Genomic DNA, 15,227 nt, shown 5'->3' on the forward strand with positions numbered 1-15,227 from the left:
AGAGCAGCCATGTGCGGGAGGGGGAGTGAGCAGGGCGGGGCCGGAATGCCTTTACCAGGCCGCGCCCCAGGCGGGCACAGTTACGGTCTGCACGGATCATGGCCGCAGCGGTTCTACGGCAGGTGGGTGCGTGGCGGACCAGCGCTGGGGCCTCTGGGGATCCCGATGGGGGGCACACTTCCGGATGGACCACCGGCGTGCAGCCTTTCCGACTGGGCGTCTTTCCTCTGTGCCTCGGGTTCCGCTACAGGACGCAGAGGCGGATGGGGCCCCTTGGAAAGCAGCACCGGCCTTTAACGGGCGACAGCGCGGGTAGAGACGGGTGGGGTGCGGGAGGTACTTGACGCGAGGATCCGTGGACGGGGAGGTCGGAAGTGAGGAGCATGGAGGAGGGCATGGGAGAAGCACAGGGTGGACTGGGTGTGAGGAAGTTTTGGCTGGGGCGTGCAGCCTGCGGGTTTTAAGGGCCGGTCCTCTTGTGTTCCTTTAGACGAGGGTCCCAGAACCTTGGGGACTTGGCTTGGCGTATGACTAGCCACAGAGTCTTGGCTGGGAACTGAACCCAAGATCTTATTTCTTGGAACAAAGAGCACATAAAGACGTGTGTAGTGTCTGTCTGAGGTTCTGTACGTGGTTTTGTAATCTGTATGTCAAAATGACACAGATCTCCAGACAACAGTACCCAGTGCTTACAGAAGGTGCCAAGCAGCAGAGTTTTGGAGTCAAGATCTTAAGAAAACATGATTTACAAGTGAGGATGCAAACAGTTGGGCCATACATAACTCTGGGGAAATGTTTGCTGTTAGCTGGCCCCTGACTCTCTGATGCTCTCAGTCCAGACTTACGAATTCCTGAACAGACCTGTACATCTCCCAGTTCTAGAGACAGACAGAAATGTTGTAGACACTGTCTTGGGCTATGACAGGATAGCAATCTGGGTTTTGATCGTGTGGTGGCTTTGGATGGTACAACTTTGCCATCCTGGGCCAGTCCCCATTCTACTGGGTTCTGAGGAAGAAGGCAGTTTTACCCTGTAAACACGAGGCTGCTCAGAGCTAGGAGTGCCCAGTGGTGAGTGTCCACATGGGGAAATCTGGAGTCTAAGGGAGACATTGCTGGCTGGGGCCTGGCAAGGACTATCTTGCAGGGACTGGTTAGTCTAGACTGACATTGGAGCAGTTCTTGGGTCTGAAAGAAACAGTCCCGAGACTTGCCAAGGACAATCCTAGGCTGTAGAGGGGGAACAGCCCTGTGTTAGGACAGCGTGTGGCTGTGCCAGGTTGTAATACGGAGAGCGCTGGATTTGTCCAAGTCTGATAGTCCAGGCTGCACTCAGAGCATCCTGGGGCTACGAGAAGGACCTGTGCTGGGATTTGGCAGAGAGCACAGTGCAGGGACAGTTACCTGAGTCAGGACAGCACTGTACAGTGATCCTAGTCCTTCGCTGCCCTGAGATGGAGGACGGAGCTGTGACAAGACCAAGACCAGCCCTGATCTTTGACAGACACCTGGGCTGTGCTGGGTTCAGCAGTTCAGAGCTTTCTGGGACATGAAGAGAACACCACCATGTCACACAGAACCCTGCCCCGCACACTCCTCTATATGCCCCATGCCCCTTTAATTTCTTTGCTTTGTCTTCCTTCCTTTCTTCCTTCCTTTCTTCCTTCCTTTCTTCCTTCCTTCCTTCCTTCCTTCCTTCCTTCCTTCCTTCCTTCCTTCCTTCCTTTCTTCCTTCCTTTCTTCCTTCCTTTCTTTCTTTTTGAGATGGTTTCTCTGTAGCTTTGGAGCCTGTCCTGGAACTAGTTCTCGTAGACCAGGCTGGCCCCAAACTCAGAGATCTGCCTGCCTCTGCCTCCCGAGGGCTGGGATTAAAGGCGTGCGCCACCACTGGCTTCCCTTCAATTTCTTAACTCAGTAACCTTTTACACTTCATCCCTGTAGCCCACCTGCCATTTTAGTGCCCCCTTTGGGCTTAAATCCCATAGTGTAGGTAGGGACGGGCTTTCTTTGAGCCAAGAGAAGACTGCTGGCCTTCGAATTGCCCCAGGAAGGTGAAGGTGGCACTTCATTGTCACCAAGGCTCTGTGGCCAGTTCAGACATTATCTCTGAACCGTGTCCCAGGCTGTGTGATGTTTCTCTATCTGCTTTCTCCTGGATCCCTTTAGCTCGGTCCAGGCTCGAACTTAGATCTTCCTGCCTCAGCCTCCAGAGTCCTTTGACTATAGATGTGCACCATCAAACACAGTTTAGAGGGTTTTTTTTTTGCCTGGCTCCCTGCTTCTCCCTCTTCTCCTAGTGTTGCCCACCTGCCCTGTTATGTTTTTATTTATTCGGTATGTGAATCTGTGTGGGGTCATGGTGCCTGTTTGGGGGTCAGGATAATGAGTCGGTTCTGTCCTTCAGTTGGCTACAAGTGGGTCCCAGGTATTAAACTCGGGTCCTCAGGCTGTGGACAGGTGGTACCTCCATTTCTTTTTTCTTTTTCTTCCTTTTTTTTTTTTTTTTTTTTTTTTTGAAACAGGGTTTCTCCATGTAGACCAGGCTGGCTTTGAATTCAGAGCTCTGCCTGTCTTTGTCTCTCCAGTGCAGGGAGTAAAGGTGTGCACCCCATATCTGATTCCATCTCATTATTATTAAAATAGAGTCTTATGGCCAGATGGTGGTGGCGCATGCCTTTAATCCCAGCACTCAGGATGCAGAGGCAGGTGGATCTCTGTGAGTTCAAGGCCAGCCTGGTCTGCAAGAGCTAGTTCCAGGACAGCTAGGACTGTTACACAGAGAAACCCTGCCTCGAAAAAAAAAAAAAAACACAAACAAAACGATAGGATTTTATATAAACCAGGCTGGCCTCAATCTTGCTACAAATTCAAGGATGGCCTTGAATTGCTGACCCTCCTTTCTCTACCTCCCCGGTGCTGGGATTGCAGGGTGTGTGTGCTGCCAGAGGCATAAACCCAAGGGCTCCAGCATCCCAGGCAAGCATTCTACCACCTGAATAACCCCCAGCCCCAAGGGCTCCAGCACCCTAGGCAGACATTCTACCAGCTGAATAACCCCAGCCCCAAGGGCTCCAGCACCCTAGGCAAACATTCTACCAATTGAATAACCCCAGCCCCAAGGGCGCCAGCATCCCAGTCAAGCATCCTACCTACCTAATAACCCCCAGCCCCAAGGGTGCCAGCATCCCAGACAAGCATTCTACCTACCTAATAACCCCCAGCCCCAAGGGCGCCAGCATCCCAGACAAGCATTCTACCAACCGAATAACCCCCAGCCCCAAGGGCGCCAGCATCACAGACAAGCATTCTACCAACCGAACAGCCCCAGCTCCATATTTTTCACCCCTTCATCTCTGTATCTCTTTCCCGCATTGCTCAGCTTCTCCGGCTCACTGTATTAAACAAAAACTTTTTTTTTTTTTGGTTGCCTCCATGCTGGCTGCCCTGCCCAGGGTGGCTGTCTTTCCCCATACTATGAGTGTCTGGTGCATGGTGGCAGTGCTGGGCAAGCTTCATGTCACCACCCAGAGACACAGGAGGGTTTGCCACTCTCAGATCACCCAGAAGCCCTCAGTCGCCACACCGTGACCATGGGCTGGAGCTATGGGCACAGTTGGTAAATACTTGCTGCCTGATCATGAAAGCCTGAGTTTGATCCATTGAACCCGGTGTGTGTGGGGGGGGAGTGCAATGACTCCCTCTTTTTGGATTTTCGAGACAGGGTTTCTCCGTAGCTTTTTGGTTCCTGTCCTGGAACTAGCTCTTGTAGACCAGGCTAGCCTCAAACTCACAGAGATCCGCCTGCCTCTGCCTCCCGAGTGCTGGGATTAAAGGCGTGCGCCACCACCACCCGGCCCAGTGACTCCCTCTTAAAATATCATTGTTGGTGAGGCGGAGATTGGAGGGTCCCCGAACCAAATTGGTAAACTCCAGAACACAATCATATTCCTTGTCAAAAAATCAGGATGGGCTGTGGGGTGGGGTGGCAAACACCTTTGATCCCAGCACTCAGGAGGCCGAGGCTGGTGGATCTCAGAGTTCAAGGCCAGCCTGGTCAACAGAGAGTTTCAGAACAGCCAGGACCACGTAGAAAGACCTTGTCTCAAAACAAGCAAACAAACAAGCAAACAAACAAACAAAAAGCAGAATGGGGGGGCTGGAGAGATGGCTCAGTGGCTATGCACACTGCCTGCTCTTCCAGAGGACCCAGGTTCAACTCCCAGCACCCACATGGCAGCTCACAGCTGTCTGTAACTCCAGTTCCATGGGATCTGATTCCCTCACACAGACACATAAAAACAGACAAAAAACAAAAACCAGGCTGGACATCACCTGAGGAATGACATCTGAGTTTGGCCTCCATATGCATGTTCACAGATATGCACCCTCACATGGTGCACCCACATGCACACACACACACAGTCATCTTCTGTGAGCCAGGTGTCACCACACACGCCTGTCATCCCAGCTCGTGCAGGGTCTAAGGCAGGAAAATCCTGACTTCAAGACTGGACTACAGGGTGAGTTTGAGGGCAGTAGGCACCTTAGTGAGACCCTGTCTCGACCTCTCCCCTCAAAAAAAAATAGAGAAAAAAGTACTTCCTGGCCCAGACTCATCCACATGACATCCAAGACTCACCTACTGACTGCTGGCCTTTGCTGGACGCCCCATCTTACCAGCCACCATCAGCTCTCCCAGCAGGAACAGGCTATTATCCTTCCTGTCTTCCTCAAACTCAGGACCCGGATGCTTCTCTGTGCCCTGCAGAGAAAAGCATAAGGTCAGAAGTCAACAGGAAGGGGCCTCCTGTTACACAACGAGTTCCGTAGGCCATGCAGCTTCAGGGAGGGTCTGCAGGGATTTGTGCCCTTCAGCCATTGACAGTGACAAGCACGGCGTGGCTGCCCATGTAAGGGCGTTCCAGCCATGTGGCTGGGGCTGTAGCCATGCCAGGCTGTGACACATTGCTAAAGAGTAAGACCCCTCGCGGGAGGGAGGAGGGCTGGAATCTGGCACCTGTGGGCCCGAGGGAAGAAGATTAAGGAGGAGAAACACTGGGTCTGAGGGAGGAGAGCAGGAGTCTGGGGCTCTAGGTTTAATGGAGAAGCACACGGCCTTTACACCTAGGCCTGAGGGAGGAGGTTTGGGGTCTGGGCTGCTCAATTCTGGGATAAGGAGGACCTATCCTTTTCTAACTCTCGTCAGATTTTGGACCCCCCAAGCCAGGAGTGTCCCCTTACCTGCTCACTGTCCCTGGTCGTTGTCTTGTCTAAGCTGATAACAAGCTGTGGCCAAAGTTCTCTAGTAGAAGGCACGCCCCTGTCGACTTTGCCCTGCATGGTGGAGGGGCGGGAGCTGACTTTGCTCTTTCTGGGGATAGTCATCCCAGTGGGGACGTGGGCCAAGCACAGGGTCTGTCTAGAATGTGCTGGGACTGTGACAGAGCCAGCCTCATGGGCCTCCCAAGCCAGAGGTGGCAGCGGGGTGCCAGGCTGCCTGCTCTTCCTGGCTCTTACCTTGGTCATATTTACTTCTCTCGCCATCCCAGGTCCAGGCCCCAAAACTTCTCCCTGTCTCCTGGTTTCTGTGTGGGCCCAGAAGATGTGTGTCCTCCAACTTCAAGGTAAAGGGGACCCTGGGTGTAGGGGAGGAAGCCTGGGTCTGTCCTCTGTTCTGGAGGCCAGGTCTCATCTCTCTCTGGCTTAGTCATCTGCTCCCAGGTATTGTAAAGAGATAATGCCGCATCTCTCAGAAGCCTCGTGGAGCCTGTCCTCTGTGGGGCCGAGGCTGTGGCCATGGAAGCTCTCGTCTCTCAGATTGGGGACTCCAGGCTGCTGAGCTACTGTCTGGTTGTTGCTTCCTCTCAGGCTGCAGACCTCCAGGTTCAGGTTACCAGAGAGCCGCAGAAGAAGCCAGGCCCCAGCCAGCCATTGCTGTTTGGAAAGACATTCACAGACCACATGCTGATGGTGGAATGGACCAAGAAGACAGGCTGGAGCCGGCCAAGGATCCAGCCCTTCCAGAACCTCACACTGCACCCAGCCTGTTCGGCCCTGCACTACTCTCTGCAGGTGGGACCGGCTGCCCCTGTCGGACACCCTGCTGCCTCTCTGCCCTGCGCCTGCCGGACTTCACCTCTCTGGGGCTTTGCATGCTCCGTCCGTTGTGGGTCTGTCATCTTTTCCCGAGGTCACCTGTGCTCTGGGACCTACACTAGGTGACAGTCGCTTCCTGGGATGAGCAGATCTTGGCTTTGTTGGAACTCTGTGCTCTGAGAGAAAGTGGGGTTCCCCTGGCAAAGAAGAGGAGGGACAGCTCCTGCAGACAGAGGGGCTCCGTTGGCAGACACTGGAGTCTCCAGGAGGCCCAGGAGGCCTAGGATGCCATCAGGGCCACAGCGATGAGGACCTTTGGAGGAGTCTGAACAGGGACTGACCCAGCCTGGATATAATAAGACTGCCTCAGGCCCTATGGGAAGTAATATAATTCCAGCACTCAGGAGGTTGAGGCAGGAGGCTAGCCAGGGCTGTAGAATGAGACCCTAAGCTGTTGTTGAAAGACTAGCGACCTGACTTCCTGTGGCGCTCCTTCCGGAGCCTTGCCCATCTTGCTGCAGCATGGTTTCTGTTGACAGAGGCCTCCTTAGATAGTCCCCTGATGTCGGACATCTGGCTTCTTTTCATCCCTGAGACATGATAAGGAATGCTGCAATAATAGCCAATATCACTTTCTCTGAATGCAAGTGTGTCTCTCTGCCCAGTTTCCAGTCCTAGTGAGTCAAAGGGCAGGTGTGCCATTTTGAGCAGTGTTACTAAACTATTCTCTGTAATGTGTATCGGTTTCCACACTCACCGCCCCAGCCTGTTCCTCAGAAAGAAGCCTTGCCAAACTGCTGAGTTCTTCCAGTCACCGAAGAGCTTTTTTAAGTTCTCAGAATGATTTCCCCCTGATTGTGTGTGAAGTCAGGGATTGACATAGTGTCTTTCTCAATTGTTCTCCATCCTGGTTTTGAGGCAGGGTCTTTTTTGTTTGTTTTTTGTATTCCAAACAGGTTTCTCTGTGTAGCTTTGGAGTCTGTCCTGGAACTTTCTTTGTAGACCAGGCTGGCCTCGAACTCACAGAGATCCACCTGTCTCTGCTTTCCAAGTGCTGGGATTAAAGGTGTGCACCACCACTGCCCGGCCTATTTTATATGTGTGAGTTTTTGCATACATAGAGTCATGTCTGTGTATTGCTGTGCGTGCAGTCCCTGCAGAGGCCAGAAGAGGGCACCCATTCCCTTGGAGCTGGAGTTACTGATTGTGAGTCTCCATGGAGGGCCTAGAAATGGAACCTGGTTCCACTGGAAGAGCTGCCGAGCTCTTAACCACTGGGGCATTGTTCCAGCTCCCTAGGATAGACTTTAAAAGCTATGCAGGAGAACTTCGTATATTAAATGAGCTTTTGTTTCCTTGCATGGGGTGGTTTTGAGACAGGACCTCACCCTGTGGGCCAGGCTCCCCTAAGCTAGCCTTCACTGAGTATGACAGTGCTCCTCCTGCGGTTCTCTTCCTGCATAGTTGAGTGAAAAGGCTTGACCTCCACGGCTGCCTTGCCTGTGCTTTCTGAAGTCTCCATGCCTTTGTCTCCGTCAGTCTGCCTTTCTCCGTCTCCCCATTTGTCTCTGTGTGTCTCTTGCTATCTGGATGCTGAGGGACCCAGCCCTGAGCACCCCTCCCCCGCCTGTCCCCGCAGCTCTTTGAGGGCCTGAAAGCATACAAAGGCAGAGACCAGCAGGTACGCCTCTTCCGGCCATGGCTCAACATGGACAGGATGCTACGTTCTGCAAGGCGCCTCTGCTTGCCAGTGAGTGTCCAGTCTGCCCTAGAAGGAGAGAGGGTAGAGGGTGGCTGAGCGAATCTGGAGCCCTGACTCCTACGGGATCCACCCAGGACTTTGACAAGCAGGAGCTGTTGGAGTGCATCCGCCGGCTCATTGAAGTGGACAAAGACTGGGTTCCCGATGGCCATGGAAGCAGCCTCTACGTGCGGCCCGTGCTGATCGGGAATGAGGTGGGCATTGCCGCGGGAGCTGCTGGTGTGGGGCTGTTCACATCCGCATCGGCATCGGGAAAGCAGAGGCTGAGCCTGGACCCCAGGCTCTGAGGGAAGGGGCTGGGCCTAGAGCCTTAGTCTGACGCTGTCCCTATGCCCATCATAGCCTTCGCTGGGTGTCGGCCTGGTCACACAAGCCCTCCTGTATGTCATTCTTTGCCCTGTGGGCTCCTACTTCCCTGGAGACTCCATGACCCCTGTCTCCCTCCTGGCTGACCCCACGTTCATCAGAGCCTGGATGGGTGGGGTCGGTAACTACAAGGTCGGGGGGTAAGTAGTTCCCCACATCCGTAAGTAGCTGTGCCGTGGCGGGGGTGGGGGAGGGTGCTGTGGAAGGGTGAGCCGTACCCCGCGTGCAGCCATTGTACTCCACATGCTTCTTGTATGGGGCCTGGCCTGGTTCTGGCTTGGAGAGCCATTGTCACTGGCTCTGTGGTTGGGCCCTGGGCTTTGTGTCCTGTGTCTGACACTAAGGGCGAAAGGAGCATGGGGTGCGTTCTCACGGCAAAGGAGCTCAGAGATGGGAGGGTCAGCCAGAAGGAGCATGGGGTGCGTTCTCACGGCAAAGGAGCTCAGAGATGGGAGGGTCAGCCAGAAGGAGCATGGGGTGCGTTCTCACGGCAAAGGAGCTCAGAGATGGGAGGGTCAGCCAGAAGGTCGAGCCCCTCGAAACCCCTAGAAAGCAAGATTCCCTTAGCTCTTCCTTCTGTTCCCTGGTACCTGTGCCGGGTGGAATCTCCATTTATAGTTCCCTGCATTCCTCGGGCCTCAGTCCCCATGCGTCATGACCCTCTGGACCCACCATGCTGTGTTGCTGAAAGCCAGCAAAGGTGGCTGAGGCTCCTGAGGTCAGGTCAGGTGCTGGCTACTGGCATATTGGAACGAGGAAGTGTGGCCACACAGGCAGGGTACTCAGGTCCTCTCAGAACCTTCTGAGGTCTTCCTGGTGTCAGGCCCTGTGTTAAGGAAGTGTGGCCACACAGGCAAGGAACTCCGGTCCTCTCAGAACCTCCTGACATCTTCCTGGTGTTAGGCCCTGTGTTGGCTGCATCTGGTACACAGATAAGGCCAAGCCAGTGCCACCCCTGAGGTCTGCTGGGAACTCTAGTGTCCAGATCTACGGGAACTCTAATGAGGGTTCACAGAGTCCTGTGGAAGCTCCATGTAAGAGGTGACATTCATTTATGGTTTCTTGGCTATAGCAGTAGTAAGAGAAGCCAGGCATGGTGGCATACGGCTATGTATGCTATGTGGTCATCGCGCCTCAGCCGGCTGAGGCAGGAGGACTATACAAGGAAGCTAGCGGGCAAGGATCAGTAGTAGAGCCCCTGCCTCGTTATCCCCCAGAGAGGGGTTGGAGAGAGAGTTCAGCAATAGAGTATTTACCTAGCATGTGGGCAGTCCTGAGTTCAAACCCCGCTACCCTATCATTTTCTAACTCTGGGCCCTCATAGATGGGCTGGCGGGACAGGATCACGGTTGGCACAAGGGAGGCAGAGAAGATCAGTTTTTGCACAAGACTCAGAACGTGGCTTGGGCTCCTGTCCTGAGACAGCGGGAGCCCTGGGTGACGTAAGAGGTGAAGCCTGGGGTGGGCGACACACTGCGGGTCAAAGCAGGGTGGAAACCAGTGTGGGGGAGCCAGCCTGGTCTACAGAGTGAGTTCCAGGACAGCCAGGGCTGCACAGAGAGACCCTGCATCAAAATACACAAAACCAAAAAAGGAGAGTAAAGTGAGCCAAACCACTGGCATCACCATGCCTGTAATTTCAGTACTTATTGGTGGGGACAGGAAGGACTGGAGAGGCAGGAAAGGGGGCACACCAGCCACACAGGGCCCTAACCTTGACCCCAACTGCTAGGTTAAGAATTCTGTCTTGTGGGTGTGGGAGCCCTCCCAGGAGGGCTGTGGGCTGGGAAGGAGACTCCTCCTTGGCTGTGTTTGGGGAATATGGAGGGTCTCTGCCCAGTCTGACCAGACTACCCTCCAGGAATTACGGGCCCACTGTGGCCCTGCAGCAAGAAGCCCAGAAGAAGGGCTGCGAGCAAGTCCTCTGGCTGTACGGGCCGGACCACCAGCTCACCGAGGTGGGCACCATGAACATCTTCGTCTACTGGACTCACAAGGACGGGGGTGAGCCTACCCATGACCCAACCTACACCCTGTATGATGTCCTGTCCAATTCCTACTGGGTTGCAAGGTCGCAGGGTCCTGGGCAGGTTGCTTCTAAGAGAAAGGGGAGGTCATTTAAGGGAGGAGGCAGTGACACCCATCTGTCATCCCTGACTTAGTACTGGAGCTGGCAACCCCCCCACTGGATGGCATCATCCTGCCTGGAGTGGTTCGGCAAAGCCTGCTGGACCTGGCTAGGACCTGGGTAAGGCCTGTGCAGCACCTGCCGTGCCCCTCTTCTCTGGGTCCGTCTGTGGACCTCTGTCTTCCCCAGTAGCCTTAGGGAGACAGTGATGGTGGTCTGCAGCAGGGCAGGAGTCCCGGGACTGAGAGTTTCTGCCCCCTTGTTTTGCAGGGTGAGTTCCGCGTGGCAGAGCGCAAGGTCACCATGGAGGAACTGAAGCTGGCGCTGGAGGAGGGCCGCGTGCGGGAAGTCTTTGGCTCAGGCACCGCTTGTCAGGTCTGCCCAGTGCATCAAATCCTGTACGAAGGGAAGGTGAGCCGGAGCTGCCAGGGTAGGTGGGAGAGAAAGGGGGAGTGTCCATCCTCACGGCTTCTTTGCCTCAGCAACTCCACATTCCCACCATGGAGAACGGGCCGGAGCTCATCCTGCGCTTCCAGAAGGAGTTGAAGGCTATTCAGGTGAGCTCGGGATTGGCAACTCGGATAATGGGTCCTGCCCCCTCCTCCAATGCCTGTGGCCAGAAGCAGGGGCATTTTCCGTGCTTCAGGAGACTTAGGCCCCTTTCCTCGAATCTCTGTGGCTCTGGGTCCTGAAGAGAGAACCTCTGTTTTCATGAGCCTTGGGGCCATTGGCCACAAAAATGAGCCTACCACGACTCCCTGGGGCCATGGGCTGTCCCTTTGGCGTGTCAAGCCTTCCTCCTAAAAGTCTCTGGAGCATCCTCATTCTTGTGAGCCAAGAGAGCTTCCAAAAGACCTATGGGCTCATTCCCCGATGAGCCGGACCCGAGGTGACTGGGTATCCTGGCCCCGTGTTGGCGCCTAGCACTCCACAGTTAGCTGAAAATGCCTTTTCCCAAGCGCCTTCAAGGCTGTGCAACTCCTGCCTTGCTGTCCTTCTGGACTTGTGGGCGGGCCTCCGGGTCTAGGACTACACTTCCCATAAGGCCTTGGGGCTCAGCTCTGTGAGCTGTAAGTTGCGACACGTTCCGGGACCTGCTGGGAGTTTATAGTGCAGCTGCCTGAAAGCAGCAACTCGGTTGTCTGCAGTACGGAGCCAGTGCCCACGATTGGATGTTTCCGGTGTGACGCAGCCGGCTGTGCCTTCACGGGTTGGATCCGCGGGTCTGTAGCATCCAATCCAGCGTCCTCGCCTCCCAAAGACTCATGAGCAGTGCAATAAAGGTCTGGCCGGACACCTGGGTCTCTGGCGCCCTCACGTGGCCGCTGTGCTCCAAAGCCTTAAGGGCGGGACCCAGACTATTTGAAGCCGGCCTCAAGTGTTGGGTCTCAGGGCTGAGCTCCCCCAGCTGCTCCGAAGGGGGACCTTGGCATATTCTCTATCTCCGTTCTCAGGCCGGATCCCCCGTGCTCTCCATGATGCATTTTTCCCTCTCTGTACGTGCTGCAATTTTGAAATAAAATGCCAAAGAACAAGACATTGTCATGGTCAAAGCGCCACCCTGGGATCCTGGGGGTTCAGGGACCCAGCTTGGAGGCGTCTCTGACCTGAGGGTTCCTTCTGTATTTTAGTATCGAACCCCACTTACTGAATTCTCCCTGCACGCCTGTCTTGGGTGTAGCCTCACAGTAGTCTCACGGGATCTCTTAAGATCTTCTCCCTTCTTGTAGGACATTGGGTGCCCACGCTGTCAGAGCCCACTCCGGCACGAAGCAGCCTGGGATGGGCGCTGAGGCTGAAGAAATGGCAGATTAAGAGGAATGGAGTCAGAAAACATAGTACAGATGGAGTTTATTTTCAACCAGTAGATATGCTAATTCTAGTCAAAGGCAGAACAAAGAGCAGTAAAGTCAGTGGGGTGCGGTGGTGCACACCTTTAATCCCAGTACTCGCAGGAGACAGAGGCAGGTGGATCTCTGAGTTTGAGGTCAGTCTGGTCTACAAGAGCTAGTTCCAGGACAGGCTCCAAAGCTGCAGTGAAGCTAACCCCTCGCTGACTGTCCTTGGGAGGAAGCTCAAGCAGGTGCGTTATCTCAACACAAGAATTCAGCTAGCAACAAGCAACTGCTAACCACTAAGTGCCTCCGGCAGGCATACACCAGCCCAGATCTTAGTAGAATAATGTGCTTTCTCACGGGCAAAATGCTCCTTCTGCGGGCTAACGCAGACTTTACTGACAGCCCTCAAGTTATTGGAAAAGGCAGAGCAGGCAAGCTTTAACACAAATGACTTTTTTAAGTCAGTAATGGCTCCAAATGGAGACTGAGTCACGCATGGGCTACCACACCAAGCCCTGTTCCTGGAGCCCTTGACACTGTCTCTTCATGTGTCTCAGCCTGAACTCCCTGCCTGGGCCTCTGCCTGTCTCTATGTCCTAGCTTCCTCTTCGTCCTCCTGGCCTTCATCTGCTCCCATCTGACATCAGAAGCTGTATCTGTAATTGTGCCTGTTTCATATGCGTTTCTATTGCTGTAAAGAGACACGAGACACTGTGACCGCGTCAACTCTTATAAAGTAAAACATTTAATTGGGGTGGCTTGCTTACAGAGGTTTAGTCCATTATCATCATGGCAGGGAGCACAGCGGCGGCTTATGCTCAGACATGGCAGGGAGCACGGTGGCCTGTGGGCAGACATGGCAGGGGGTACAGGAGGCACAATGGCCTATGGGCAGACATGGCAGGGAGCACAAGGAGCACGGTGGCCTGTGGGAAGACATGGTACTAGAGTGGCAGCTGAGAGTGCTCCATCTTGCAGGTTTGGGGGTAGCCTGTGCATAGGACACCCCAAAGCCTGCTCCACAGTGACACCCTTGCTAGAGCAAGGCCACACCTGATAGGGTTCACAATAATGGGTTTCCCCACCAATGCAGTAAGCCAGATCAAGCAAACTGAAAAAGTAAAAGAACAGGTTTATTTGAGCAAACTCCCTGGTGAGTCCTCCAGTCCTAGATATTGGGGAAGAGCATCCTTGAACTAAAGCAGGGTCTGTGCCCAAGGACGTCAAAAACTGATTGCTTTAGGCAGGGTCTTGAGCTGCAGGCAACTTCAAGGGAGGAGCTGCCATAGCGGCCAAGAATGCGGAACTTGGCTTTGTGGCACCTTTTTCTGAGTGGGTAGTGTTGAGAGAGAGAGAGAGAGAGAGAGAGAGAGAGAGAGAGAGAGAGAGAGAGAGAGAGGGTTTTTCAGATCAAGCACTCCAACAAGGCCATAGCTCCTAAAGTGCCATTCGCTATGAAGTTATGGGACCAATCATATTCAAAACTCCCACGTTCCACTCCTTGGTCCCCATAAGTTTGTAAGTATATCATAATGCAAAATGTATTTAGTCCAACTTCAAAAGTCCCCAGTCATCGCAGTCTCCAAGTCTCTTCTGAGACTTGTGCAATCTCTTAACTATAATCCCCCATAAAATCATAATTCAAAAACAGATCACACACTTTCAGTATATAGTGGCACAAGATATGCATTATTTTTCCATGGTTCTATTATCTATCTATCCATCTATTTATTTATGTTTTTCGAGACAGGGTTTCTCTTTGTAGCTTTGGTACCTGTCCTGGAACTAGCTCTTGTAGACCAGGCTGGCCTTGAACTCACAGAGATCCACCTGCTTCTGCCTCCCAAGTGCTGGGATTATTGTTCCAAAACATAGGGAAGGGAGCATAGTGAGGAAATACTGGACCGAAGCAAAACCCAAAACCAGCTGGGCAAACTCCAAACTCTGCATCTCGGTGTCGATGTCAAAGCACTCTCCAGATCTCCAACTCCATTCAGCTTTGTTGATTGCAACCCATTTCTTTCTCTTGGACTGGTTCCACTCCCCGTAAGCAGCTTTTCTTCAGCAGGTATCCCAGGACGCTGGCAGCTCTAACATCTTGGGGTCATCAAGGCAACCCAGGCTTCCCCTTCACAGCTTCACACAATGGCCTCTCTACTAAGCCTCCATTCAGGGACTCCCCGGACACATGCCTGGCCTCAGTGGCTCTATTCCATAACCCTTTCTTCTTCCCTTAACTCTAAGCCCAGAGCCACGTGGCTGAATCCACCAAGTTCTTCTGAGTGCTGGGGCTGGAACATGGCCCCTCATTCAATTACATTTTCACCAGCTTTCTGTCTTCCTCTGCCTAAGCCTGGCCGTCCTGAAACTCTCTCTGTAGACCAGGCTGGCCTCAAACTTAGAGACCCACCAGCCTCTGCCTTTGGAGTGCTGGGATTGAAGGTGTGTACCAACCAGAGCAGGCTCCAAGACTTTCTTTAGTTCCTTTTCACAGGTTGGAAGTTTAGCTTGGGTGGGATCTTGCCCTGAGGACACCACTCCCTTTGTTCCACTTCTTAATCTGTCTAACTCCTGGAACACAGGATTTTGTTAGATTCCACTTTTCGGTGTTCCTTTTCTTCTTAAATTTCTCATTTTGTAATTTATCCTGCTCAGCTCGCTGCTTTGCACTATAAGTCTTGAGTCTACACCAGGCTCAAGATTTCCTCTGCCAATGGAATTAATCCATAACTCTTCACTTTAGCCTAGGCAGATTCTTCAGACAAGGGCAGAAGGCAGCCACATTCTTCAAAATATTACCAGAATGATCTCTAGTTCACATGTTAATATTCTCCTCTGAATCCTCTTGAGCACCTTCCCCCAGCTCATCAGATCACACTCGGCACCGCTGTCTCCCATGCTCCTACTAGGATGGCCCACTATGCAGCGCTTAAAGCATTCCACTCTTTCCTAAGCCACACTCCCAAAGTCTATATTCCTTCCAACAAAAGCACCGTCAGGCCTATCACAGCATACCCCAGTCCCTGGTACCAACCTG

The 15,227-nt window shown here is 53.4% G+C and overlaps 1 protein-coding gene across 1 annotated transcript; it reads left to right on the forward strand.

The window, feature by feature from the left end:
- Window positions 1–44: 44 nt before the first annotated feature.
- Bcat2 (branched chain amino acid transaminase 2) lies at window positions 45–11,889 on the forward strand. Its single transcript, XM_057761075.1, has 11 exons — window positions 45–122; window positions 5,550–5,624; window positions 5,869–6,072; window positions 7,736–7,846; window positions 7,933–8,052; window positions 8,201–8,364; window positions 10,086–10,228; window positions 10,387–10,472; window positions 10,623–10,763; window positions 10,835–10,909; window positions 11,501–11,889. Exons 1-11 carry the CDS (start codon window positions 99–101, stop codon window positions 11,537–11,539), a joined length of 1,182 nt encoding a protein of 393 aa, XP_057617058.1. The 5' UTR covers window positions 45–98; the 3' UTR covers window positions 11,540–11,889.
- Window positions 11,890–15,227: the final 3,338 nt, after the last annotated feature.

The sequence above is a fragment of the Chionomys nivalis genome (assembly GCF_950005125.1).
Source record: "Chionomys nivalis chromosome 23 unlocalized genomic scaffold, mChiNiv1.1 SUPER_23_unloc_1, whole genome shotgun sequence".
In the NCBI taxonomy this organism is placed as follows: Eukaryota; Metazoa; Chordata; class Mammalia; order Rodentia; family Cricetidae; genus Chionomys; species Chionomys nivalis.